This window comes from Drosophila bipectinata, chromosome 2L (assembly GCF_030179905.1).
Source record: "Drosophila bipectinata strain 14024-0381.07 chromosome 2L, DbipHiC1v2, whole genome shotgun sequence".
Classification (NCBI taxonomy): domain Eukaryota; kingdom Metazoa; phylum Arthropoda; class Insecta; order Diptera; family Drosophilidae; genus Drosophila; species Drosophila bipectinata.
In genome coordinates, this window is record NC_091736.1 from 6,003,626 (window position 1) to 6,015,665 (window position 12,040).

The 12,040-nt window shown below is 45.1% G+C and overlaps 4 protein-coding genes across 5 annotated transcripts; 2 read left to right on the top strand and 2 right to left on the bottom strand.

Annotated features, from left to right (window-relative positions):
* Nucleotides 1-1,139: 1,139 nt before the first annotated feature.
* On the top strand, nucleotides 1,140-5,264 carry frtz (WD repeat-containing and planar cell polarity effector protein fritz). Of its 2 annotated transcripts, none has more exons than XM_017233440.3 (6): nucleotides 1,140-1,862; nucleotides 2,443-2,743; nucleotides 2,798-4,257; nucleotides 4,312-4,682; nucleotides 4,744-4,903; nucleotides 4,956-5,264. In XM_017233440.3, the coding sequence occupies exons 1-6, from the start codon at nucleotides 1,448-1,450 to the stop codon at nucleotides 5,066-5,068; spliced, it is 2,820 nt and encodes a 939-aa protein (XP_017088929.2). In that variant the 5' UTR covers nucleotides 1,140-1,447; the 3' UTR covers nucleotides 5,069-5,264. The 2 variants fall into 2 exon arrangements, with proteins under 2 accessions (XP_017088929.2, XP_070133079.1); XM_070276978.1 differs by having other exon boundaries at nucleotides 1,735-1,862; nucleotides 2,490-2,743.
* On the bottom strand, nucleotides 5,169-6,046 carry mRpL48 (mitochondrial ribosomal protein L48). Its single transcript, XM_017233444.3, has 3 exons — nucleotides 5,929-6,046; nucleotides 5,768-5,866; nucleotides 5,169-5,707 (listed from the first exon to the last, which is right to left on the bottom strand). The coding sequence occupies exons 1-3, from the start codon at nucleotides 5,938-5,940 to the stop codon at nucleotides 5,273-5,275; spliced, it is 546 nt and encodes a 181-aa protein (XP_017088933.2). The 5' UTR covers nucleotides 5,941-6,046; the 3' UTR covers nucleotides 5,169-5,272.
* Nucleotides 6,047-6,191: 145 nt separating this feature from the next.
* On the top strand, nucleotides 6,192-9,607 carry LOC108119979 (transmembrane protein 87A). Its single transcript, XM_017233442.3, has 10 exons — nucleotides 6,192-6,405; nucleotides 6,522-6,582; nucleotides 6,659-6,744; nucleotides 6,803-6,997; nucleotides 7,533-7,694; nucleotides 7,749-8,032; nucleotides 8,091-8,306; nucleotides 8,372-8,492; nucleotides 8,564-8,717; nucleotides 8,774-9,607. The coding sequence occupies exons 1-10, from the start codon at nucleotides 6,298-6,300 to the stop codon at nucleotides 8,998-9,000; spliced, it is 1,614 nt and encodes a 537-aa protein (XP_017088931.2). The 5' UTR covers nucleotides 6,192-6,297; the 3' UTR covers nucleotides 9,001-9,607.
* Nucleotides 9,608-9,715: 108 nt separating this feature from the next.
* On the bottom strand, nucleotides 9,716-11,904 carry cpb (F-actin-capping protein subunit beta). Its single transcript, XM_017233443.3, has 2 exons — nucleotides 11,691-11,904; nucleotides 9,716-11,430 (listed from the first exon to the last, which is right to left on the bottom strand). Exons 1-2 carry the CDS (start codon nucleotides 11,691-11,693, stop codon nucleotides 10,603-10,605), a joined length of 831 nt encoding a protein of 276 aa, XP_017088932.1. The 5' UTR covers nucleotides 11,694-11,904; the 3' UTR covers nucleotides 9,716-10,602.
* Between the last annotated feature and the right edge of the window lie 136 nt (nucleotides 11,905-12,040).

Sequence of the window (12,040 nt, forward strand, 5' to 3'; positions counted from 1 at the left end):
AATCTCATCCGATTCTCAAGCGGAGTATCTTAATCGATTTCTAGATCGATTCTCCACCATTCTGCATCAAAATCCTGAGAGAAAATATTTTTCAGATTTTTTGTCCATTTTTCCTGATGGCATCCCTTGAAAATGTAGAGTTCCCCTATATGGCCCACAGTGATGGCTATATCTCTGTCCGTCTGTGCGTCTGTTTGTCTGGGTCTACACGAACTAGAGTCTCAGTATTGAAGCTATCGACTATCAAAGGTCAAGGGTCAAGCTATCAAGGGTATATGAACTTCGACTCCGCCAAAAGTTAGCTTTCCTTTCTCGTTTTTTGTAATTTAGTTATATCTGCTAAGTAACTGTGTTATATAAGCTGATGATTAGTTGCCACGATAGATAAGCTTACGAAGCTTGTACAAAAACATAATTCATCTATAATTTCTTAAGGAAAACATCATGGCTATAAATTATAAATCTGAAAATGTGAAGAATCATACCTCCATTGCCTACATTTTTGGGCGCCTAGAATTCCCACAGTAACGAAGAGTAACATTTTACCGTTTTTTTGCGTATGATAACTTGCCTGAATTTGTTTTAATTTGGTAACTATTCAATAAAATATTTATAATAATTAATTTAAAAAATAGTGCCCTCCTCCTCGATTCTCATAGGTTGCACCTAAGCAAGCTCGAAAATCGGAAAATAATTATTTTATTTTATGAATTTTGTTGTTTTTTTTTTTTTTGTCTTTTTAAGTTGTTATTGTAATTTTTGATGTTTTTGTTGGTTTTTGTTGTAATTATTTTTATTATTTTTATTTTTACATTTTTTATTTTTTTTTAAATATTTTTTTTTTAAATAGAATTTGACTTTATATTAAAACTTTCATAAAACATATGTATGGCCTTTAAATTAGAATTGGAGAGAGTTTCAAAATTCGCTTCAGGTTGCTAACTTCTCATCCGATTTTCAAGCGTTATTATAGCTTCTTTTTCTTTTAGTAATATTAAATTTATCCCCAAGTAATTAAACAATCTAAGTAAATTTCTATAAAATTTGAATTTTTTGCCTAACAGTTTTTCTAAAAACGGTCATACAAATAAATATCGATTAACGATAACTCACGATCGATGACCAGACAGCTGATCGAAACTCACCACAGCCAGTCGTGGTAGGGCAGCAAAAAAAAGTGTATCACAACACAACAAAATTGGAAAATTACCTGTTGATCGCGGATTAGTAAATATTCGAAAAATCCAAAACATTCACGCGTGGCCAAGTAGAAGACAGTGCAATCGAAGTAACCCAACAATCGGACTCTCGGAGGGAAAAAACCTTTAGTTCTAGAACGCATCTTGGAGAGCAGTTGACACCCATTCCGCGGCCATGCAAATGAGAGCAATCGAACGCTGATTACCACCGATCTGGTCCGGATCCGATTCGATCTGATGCCACAACAATGCTGCTAAGCGAGACCCACTTTTGGACCACGTTGCGAGACGAGGTGCGCATCAAGGGCAATGACCTGGGCGCCTTTCGCTACCTGCGCCAACGGGAGAAGGAGCAGGAGCACCAGGACGCCATATCGCTGGCCAAGCGCGATTACACCGAACGCCGCAATGGTCTGGCCGTACTGAAGAACAGCAGTCGTAAGTCCGCTGGACGGCTCAAGGATAACCTCAAGAAGCTGGAGGATCTATTGCGCCAGCATAGAATCATTCACTCGGAATGGCAGGACGCCGCCCAGGTGCTGCTCCTATTCGCCAACGGTCTGATATGCCACATATGCGTGGATATCTACACCGGGGACATACTGCGGATGGTGTTTGAAAAGTATCTGGTGGGGAAACTGGCCTCGGAGGTCATCACCGATGGTGAGTGAGTCGTCGGGGGCTGTCTTTCCGTCTTTCAATTGGAAATCTCATCTAAATCGCATGATTTTATGGTGTAATTTGTCTTGGCTAGGTCTTTGCTGGAGGCAGTTACTCTTTTTCTTGGAATTTTCCAACCAATTCGCATAATTTACCCATTTTGGCCACTAAAGTGTTCTATTTTAAATTTATAAACTACTTGCTCCTAAAGCTTGGCTAGGCATTAGTGTATATCTGATGTCGTGGCTTGATAAACCCTCGATCTTGGCCCGGCCTGGCTGCTCTCCATGGTGCAGTTATGGAGAAATTTGCATTGGCAACAAGTGCGACTTGATTTGCACTTTCCCACACCAACACAGCCGCACGCACACATCCACCGCCATGCAATTATTGTAATTTTTAATTAATCTGCTTGCTTGTTTTGTTGCCTGTAAATATGCGAACCTCATACCCCCATACACCATGCCCCATGCTCATAGCCCCCTCCTCCTAACCACAGCTTTCCTCAATGTTTTGTTCAAGACACTCATTCAGCTTTGTCGCTTGTGTTTTTGTTTTTGTTTTTTGTGTGTACTGTCTTCAGCTTTTTTCACCCGTTCCCACATCGTCTTGGCTTACAATACCAACCAGCTGACGGTGGTGCATCTACAGCGGCCGAATTCACGGTCACAGGGTCCCGAGAAGATCGCCAATATGGATCCCCGGATCTTTCATGTGATTATCCCCGGAGCCACGGAACGTAAGCTAGCCCGCCACCTGACCGTCAATGGTAGCTTTGATTTGTTTGTGGTGTGGACGCAGTCATCCCAAAACGAGGTCTATCCCTGGAGGCCAACCATACGAGATCAGGATCGAGCCAACATCCATGTCTTTAAAATAAAAGGGTAAGCTTTTAGCTTTGAATCTCGTGGCTTAAATAATCTCTGAATCCTGTCCAGCTTGCAGTTGGAATCTATAGCCTATTGCTGGTCGGAAAACGATCCACTGTGCGTGGATTTCTTGCGGAGCAGCGAAAGCCAAATCATCACCCTGGAGCAGAAGGTTTCGCGCAAGGGCGACATCAGTGCTGAGATCTGTTCCTATGAACTGGCCGCCGGCAAGATGCAACGCACCGCCATTACCTCGATACCAATGGGCGCCCAAATCTGTTCGTTCGCCTTCAGCCCGGACCAGGAGAAGCTCTTTCTGGGCAGCATTGATCGGAACATCTGCCTGCACGACCTGGTCCAGCAGTCGACGAAGTACGCCAACCAGATCGAGATCGTTCCGAACCAGTGCGCCTGGCACTGTGACTCCGCCATGCTGTGTGTCGCTAATGAGCGATCCGTGCTGCAGTGCTTTGACCTGGCTCTGGCCACCATTGGCCATCAGCTGGTCAGCGAGAGTGTCACCCCCTTGAACCTGCTGGATCTGTCGCACTATTTCGTGGCCCAACCGACGCTCCTGAACGTAGCCTTCAGTCGGAAACCGGACCTGACCAGCTTCAAGCACACCTACGCCCAGACGGACTGTCTGCTGTTGTTGATTTATGAGCAGGGGCCGCTGGCCTGTATGCGCATCTTTGGCGGCGCCGGAATGCGAGGGGATATCCACAACTCGGGCCTCACCGCGGACGTCATTGCAGACAAGTACCTGCGACTCCAGCAACCGGAGCGGGCGGTGAATGTCCTTTCCGCCCTCAATTGGGAGACCTACGGAGCCATGTGCCTCATCACACTCCACAAAATAGCCAACTATGTGTTCTTTGGCGGAGATCAGCGTCGTCCCCGCATCGAGCTGATGGCGCGAGCCCTTAAAACATTCGCCCACAATCTTTCCGAGGAGACGAAAGATGAGTTCAGTGACCAGGTGTTTGATTTAAAGCGACGCTTCTGCTTTTATCTTTTGCGGAAGAACCTCTTTTCGGAGGCATTTGAAATAGCCCAGGACGTGGGGGACTATGACCTGTTCATGGATCTGTACAACCTGACCAAGTGCATCTCCAGTCTGGGGGAGTTTTCCCAAGTAGCCTTCAGTCAGGCCGCTGCCATAATCCACGAGGAGGACCGTGCCAACGGAAACCTTAGCCTGACCTGTGACCTGCGCTCCGAGTCGGCCTGTTCGCAATCGACTTGCTCGGATCTGATGCGTGGCCAGAGCACGGAAACTGGATCAGGACTTGGAACTGGTTCTAGCTTGGTGCAAGGACAGCAGGTTATGAAAACATACGTGCCACCACTGCCCTCCTTCAAGTCAAAGATCTTTAATGCCGAGATGATAAAGATCAACATACCCAAGCCAGAGCTGAGGCCGCCGTTGCCGAAGGTCTCCCTAGCACCTCCAGCCACTTCACTGGCCAGCCTGTCCCTGAAGAGCAACAGTCTCCACCAGGCACCTGTGAAGAGTTCCAATGTGAATGGTAAGAAAAACTGAATTCTAGCAGAGATTGGTGTGTAATTATGCTCTTTTCTAGGCAACGTATGGTCCCAGGATGTGCCAGATCAGACGGTAGGCCTTCCCATGCCTAGCAGTCCACCGCTTCGACCAGATCCAGGAGCGCAATACGCACTGCCAGCGACATCACCCCCACCAACGGCCACCTATCAGCCTAAATTCTACCAACACCCGTTGGTGTCTGGTAATATTCCCGCCATGCTACCGAACGTCACCAGTGAGGATTACCAGAAGCGATTGCTGTCCAAGAAGCCAACTGCTTCCATTCTTTCCAATCCGGCCAATCCAGCGCCGGCGAACGGCGAGGCAGCCACACCCAGTGCCAAATCACAAACGGCCGAGAAGAACAAGGTCAAGTTCTCGGACACCATACAGGTGGCGGTGGTGCCGGTAAGATTTTAACCAGAAATGGTCAGGAATGGTATCATCCAAGTACTCATTTTGCTTTTAGGAGATTCCCCGCAAGGAGAAACCGATGCCGCCCAAGAGAAACGGTTACTCCAGGCCAGCCACGCGGCATCTGACCAATCCTAAGAAGGAGCTGGCTGACAGCTTGCCACTTTGTCATCCCAACGATGAATATCTTAAGGATTTTAATCCAATTACTACAAGTATGGGTTTCCTATATTCTTTCAAAGAAATCTAATGATAATCCTCCTACAGATATGACCAAGCCCCCTACCCGACGCCGGGATGAGGATTCAAAACAAAGCAGCAGCAAAAACACCTCCTCCTCCTCGTCGTCCATCAAGGTGGTCCACTTCGGCGTGGTCTGAGCTAATAATTCATAGTGCAATCTTGAAGTTGATACACTTTCGGTTTAGAGCTTCCACTCGTCTGTAACTATTGCCGTCCATTTTTTAGTTAGTGCAAAGCTTTAAATAGGAAAGTTTTTTATGCAATAAGTTCCGCTCTACACTTTATACAAGTTACTTATTAAAGCTTAGCCCTAGATGTTTGCCAAAATCGGAAGTGCTCCTCTACTTCTTCTTGGTGGGGGTGGCACCACCCATGCGCTCCAGCTCGGACTTGAGGTCCAGCAGCTCCTTGTCGGGCACATATCGACGCTCTTCACAGTCATCCGTGTGCTGTTGCACCTGCAGGCTGACGCCCTCGGGCAGTGCCGCCTGGGCGATGCGCAGGAACTGAGGATAGACCGGGGCATCCACGTTGTTTAGCTGCAGGTTGCGCTCGTATGTGGTCAGTTTGTACTCTGATTCGATGACTGCGGAATTGGGACGCAGCCGCTGCACCTGGGTTTGCTGGGGCGGCAGGGCGTAGCAATCGGAGACGTCCAGTTCCAGGTACTCGGCCAAGCCGTGCAGGAAGCGCTGGTAGCTCTCCAACTGGGGATAGTCATAGCCTTTGATCTGGACATTAAGGCTCTCGTACTGGGGGAACTTCGGCTTAAGGGACTGCGGGATTTTTAAATGGTAATTAGATAAAAAGACACCAAATCTGAATCGTAGACCAACCTCCAGATAGTCCGGTTCATAAACACTGCCACTGGCGTTTCTCACAGCTGTGATGGTGGCCCTCGGCACCTGCCACGTCCGGCACACAGTAGGCAACAACTGAAACATGCAAAAATATGCATTTTAATAAACAATTTATCATTTTTTGGAGGTTTATTTACCCGGCGGAGCATCTTGGTGGATTCTGTCAGGTTATGTCACAACAGCTGTTATCCCGCAAGCAGTGCATTTTAACAGAGACTTGACACTGCTTGCAATTGCTTTGGAATTCAAGAAAAGCTAAATTAAATGATATAAAATAATTAATAATAAGTGCATATCTTTAAAAGTATCAGGCTAAGACCATTATCAAGCTTAGAAATTTTAAAAATGTTTTTAAATTATTTCCCTTCCAATTGGACTTTCTTAATTAGACAACACTGTCTTGTACACACTCGAACTCTGGTCACACTAGCCGCCAACCGAATAGCAGAGGAAATAATATTTTTATTTATTTAGGGTCCTATTGTGGGGAGTATATAACACGTCAAATGCAGAAAACGTCAACGCTTTTGGTAGCCGCGTTGGCGCTACTCACCCTGGCAATACGAACATCCGCCAAATCAGATGCTGGCATTGTGGATATCCCCGTTTTCACGGTAAGAACTTGGCCTTTCTTCCTCCCCCGCGGAGGAAACAAAACAAATATGTGTATGCCGCATGTCGGGTCTTTTGTTTCCGGCTACGTAATCAATTCGATTCCTTTCTGCCACAGGACATTCCGAACATTCGGGAGCAGCGTCCCCTACTGGCCAATACGAAAATCTATGCACAACGTAAGTTCCATGAGCTGTGACGAATCCTAATACCCAGTTCCTGCCCTCTAACCACCACACCCTTTCGTGTTTTCAGTTAAGGGATGCATTGCCAAGGTGGAGACGGTCTTGAACATAACATTCCGGCTGACGGAGCATCCTTGCATCTTTGATGATCGAATGGTAGGATTCTCTATCTTCTGCAGATCTTAAATTTCTCAAAATTCTTCCATAATTTCAGCTCCAATCAATAGCCGAGAATCCCATCCAGCAAACAAACTCGAGTATTAACAACGTTATAGCGGTTGTCAGCAAGTTGTACACCTGTAATAATGGCCTCATCGTTCTCCTGCCAGACAAGGACAAGACATTGGAGGGAGCTGGAGCAACGCCGGAGCCCAAACATCCCATGAAGGAAAACAAGCACCCGCTTTCGGTGAGCTTCACATGACTCAGCCACGGGGAGCGGTGTGGGAGCGTAATTATATGGGTTACTACACCGCCTCTAGTAGAAGTGTGAATTTTTTTTGTATTTCGCGTTATCAGTTTTAGGGGCTTATCGTTTCTCAGAACATAGGGTATGTGGTATGGCGGGCATGCCGTTTCCGTAGCGAATTAAACATTAGTTTCCCTGACAACCTTGTTGGAGATATATAGGTCTTGTTGTTCCGCTTCCGTTTTAGTTTATAGATATAACTTAAGTTGATAATTTTAATTAAAAAGTTTGTGAAATAAGAAGCAAGTTTGATAAGACTAGATAAGTCTAAGAGTTTTTTGTAGAACATCAAGACTTTGCAATCAAACAAATGTTTATAGAAGCTTGACAACTAGACCTAGAATATCTTTATAACTTTAATATATAGTAAAGAGTATCATAGGGTCGAGCTAACCTTTGAAGAGCTCTAGTTCTTCAGTCTTCAAGGCATTATATTTCCGTTTTTTTTTTTTCAAACAACTCGACTTTTTTATAGCCCACAACAAACCCCATTGCGAGCGTTAAAGACGATGGCATCTACGAAATTGAAATCCTTATCACACCGGTGCAAGCCCAAGCCCAGTTCAGCGCTGTGGTCCACATTGAGTTCCTGGGACCACATGGATTTATTTCGGCCATCGACTGGCCATTCCTACCAGTAAGTGAATGATTAAAGAGTGAATGATTCTTTAATAATGGATTTTGTTTACAGTTCTATCTGATCATGTGCATTGTTTACGTTATATTTGGAATTATTTGGCTGTTTGTTTCTTTTGCCCAATGGCGAGATCTGCTGAGAATTCAATTCTGGATAGGTGGCGTCATACTGCTGGGCATGTTGGAGAAGGCCTTCTTCTACGCCGAGTACCAGACACTGACCAACACGGGAGTGGCGGTGCAGCATGCTGAATTGGTGGCCGAGTTTGTGTCCTGCGCTAAGCGCACTCTGGCCAGGATGCTGGTCATCATTATGAGTCTGGGCTTTGGAATTGTCAAGTGAGTGGAATTTTCACTAAACATGATTTAAGATTGACCTTGAAACTATCTCTTCTAGACCCCGTTTGGGACCCATGCTGCACCGCGTCGTGGGAGTCGGCACTCTATACTTTGTTCTGGCTTGCGTGGAGAGCTATTTGCGCATCACCAATGTCAAGAGTGATCGCAGTGAGCTCCTGGTGGCCAGCATACCTCTGGCAGTGCTGGACACTGGCATCTGTTGGTGGATCTTTACCTCTCTGGTACAGACTACCCGTACTCTTCGGCTTAGAAGGTGAGGAAGTGAAGCCCTCCAAACGCTTGGATTGCTTATAGCATCTTGACATCTTTTTATTTTAGGAATATGGTGAAGCTATCTCTGTACAGGCACTTTACCAACACCCTAATCTTTGCGGTTATTGCTTCCGTCATATTTATGCTGTTTGCCTTGCGTCTCCGTAGAACAGAGAATTGTACGCCTGTGAGTTGATTAGGAAGAACAAAGAATCGCCAAAAAGACCTTATACTTATACATGTTCTTCCCCGATTTAGGGCTGGCGTGATATCTGGATTGATACTGGATTTTGGCACATTCTGTTTTCTGTTCTGCTGCTTGTGATTATGATTCTATGGCGACCAACAAATAACAATCAACGGTATGCCTTCACGCCTCTGCTGGACAACCCGGAGGATGAAGACGAGGAGGGTAAGATAGACCTCAATCCTAATGGAGAATATTTTATAAAACCATGTTTCTTGTAGACGAAGAGGATCAGTTTGTGGCCGATGCCTATGGCGTGAAGATGCGTGGCCAGAATGGTACACCAAAGACCTCAACTGCCACTCGAAACACCACCACAACCGAGGAGGATGACCTACGCTGGGTGGAGGAGAACATACCTTCCTCAATGGTGGATCCAGCTCTGCCAGTGCTGGACTCGGATGAGGAAATCATCAACACCAAGTTTGAGGTTTCCAAAATGCAATAAGCTGTGACTTTCGCTGGACCCAAGAGACTTTATGCATATTGGTTGGACATTCACACTTCCGGGTCTCGTCCCGCAGTATAGCTGAAATGCGCAATGTGTTTTATTTTATTTATATCCGAGAAGTTTTACTGCTTTCCTACTGCTACTACTGATCTTCCCATATGTCCGGACCAGTCGGAGATAAACCCCCGGAATCCGAACCCGAACCCCAACCCGTGTAAAATACGCTCACGTCCTCCCGCTAAATAAATCTAACTTATTCGTAAATACCTAGTCTAAGTTGTAGATAACTATAGCGACGAATCGTAAACTTAATGGATTTCGAGCTAATTGTCGCCTTCTTGTATATAGCTGGTAACACAAAGCGAAAAACGATAAACGATCGATATAAATGTACGATGTATTCTGTTATAATTATGAAGAAGGAAAACTTTAACTTTATCTGCTGATAATCGAAAATCATTCAAGAATAAATACCTATATGTAAGCACACTATCAAATACGACACACAAAACACACCGTAACGTATTTAAATTTATTTTCAAGCAAAAAAAAAATCTAAGATCTACGATTTTTTCATAAATAAATGAAGGTAGATATCAAGTGAGGAGGGTTCTATTTAATCGGGGGTTCTTATCGTAAAGTAGGGGAACTACTTTATCATGAATGACTAATAAACTAATACCCCACTCCAAAAAATTAAAAACAAACTCGATTTATTTCATTATTTTATTAGTTTTCAATTTTTGTATAAAATTTCTCTCATTGCCTTCATTGTTAAAAAATTATTAAGTTTAAAAGAAAGGTAATGTAATGTGCATTTCCTCAGTAATAATACAATTTAAAAAAATGTTAGTTCGTTTAAATATTTCGCTTCGAGCTCCTCTTAGTGTTAGAGTATACACAGAGACACACACATTAATTAATAAACACAATATTTATTCGCGGAAGAATTATAAAAAACGGATCCACAAATGATAGTACTGAGAACTGAACTGAGAACTCATTTGCAGCCGATATCGGTACAAATATGCATTTTACAAATAAGATACAAATACTTATAGATACTGTCTTGAGGGCGGCGAAGTTGGCGTTCCTGCTGAACTGTTTATATTGGTTTCTGGGGCGTAGGACGTCTCGAAGTTGCAACAATATGGGCGGGGGTGGTCGACAAAGGAGAGACAGTCGCAATTTTACAATTAATCATTTTCGTGTAACAATTCTCTCTTTTTTTTTTTAACAAATTTACTGCCTACAAATGCATATTTTCCATAATTTTAGTCTGCTATCGAATACCCACCGCATCTGATGCAGAGTCTCCAAGCTCACCGACCTACTGATCATCGGGTGTGAATAGTGGGGAATTGTAGCTGAACTGAAATATTACCAAAATTTTTACCATTAAGGTAATATTTCTTTGGTGGCAGCTATATAATTCACATCTTATTACATCCGAGATCATGCGGTGAGGTTGAGAGACCTTGCATTGCTAGATTAGGGCTATGGTTGGTTTATCTTGAAATTGAATTGTATGAGGGCGGGGGTGCAGATGCAGCCTGCAGCCTGCCGCCTTCAGCCGCTCAGTGCTCGGTTCTCGGGCTCTCAGTTCGAATCGGGCTTGACGTTGCGATTCCGGATGGCGGCCGCCAGGTCCTGCTTCATGGCCGCTTGCTGGCGCTGATCGGCCAGCGACTGTGTGCTGCGCAGCCCGTTCACAATGTCCTTCGTCTTGCCAAAGTAGATCTCGTTGAGGGTGTTGCGTATCTTGTTCTCCATCTCCTCAACCATTTTTCCAATGTTGGCAATGTGCGGCGACGACTCACTAACATTGGCATCCTGTTCCGTCTGGCGGGTGAGGGAACCGCCCAGGTTCATTGTACCGGAGCCCTGCTTGTTGGTCTGGAGCCACAGCATCGCCGTGGAGGTGAGTTTGTAGTGGGCCGTCCGACCGGTGGTCTTCTCCTGAACCTCCACCACGTGAATGGAGTCCCAGCAGCCACGGATCATTTTGCTGCCATCACCAGCCTTCTTGATGAGTATCACAGCAGCAAAACCGTGGTCGAGATCCCACAAATACACCGACGACACTCCGCCCTCGTAGTACATCTCGCGGTACTGGTCAAAGGCGTAGTTGGCCTCGATTTCAAGCTTGCGCAGCCGCTCCGAGGGCATCTGGCCGTCCTCCAGCGGCGGGTAGTAGGTGTTGGACCACGGCGAACGGTAGGAGTCCCCGTCGCGATTGTAGTCGCACAGCAGGTAGTCCTTGCCATGCTCCTTGTCTTTGGCAATCTTCAGGGGCTGGTCCACCGACGACAGAAGGTCCTCGCACAGGTCCGGCGCCAGGTCGATCAGATCGATGAGGTTCTTCTCGATCTGCTGGGGCGGCAGGCGACGCATCAGATCCAAAGCACAGTCCATTTGCATCTCAGACTGAAAGATAACGGTACATTAAACACTAACTTGAGTCATTCGTATCGAAGATAAGGGTGACAAAGGGAGAGGGGGAGGTAGCCACCGGTAAGCAGTTGCCACGATTGCCATATATGGGCATGTTTTGGGTCCCGCACTGCCACCCTGGTGACCGACCTTTTTAGGGATTAATTTCCAATTTCTTTTAGCCACTACAAGGGCGGCACCGATCTTCGACACCTTTTTTTTGTTGTTTTGTCATTTTTTTGGCTATTACTCACCATTTTGGTTGCGATTTGTTTTCCTTTGTCACGCTGTGCTGTTCTTTTTCGATGATTCAGACGAGCTGAAGTCGGTCTATTACAGTCTTATGGCTACCTAATTTTTGGGTTTTTACTGCAATAAATTGCACTAAATTGACGTTTTTTTTATAATCTAGTTTAAGGTTTTTATTTAGAGGTGGATAAACGCCGATAGAAACTCCTTTGCCTCGATAACAGATGCAGCGCCTCCAGTGGGGAAAAAAAGAACCAGAATGGCTAAAAAATACCGTAAGTTTATTAAAAATACAACTTTTTCTTTAAAACTACAATTATTCTAATTTAGTTATTTGTATAAATGTATATTACTT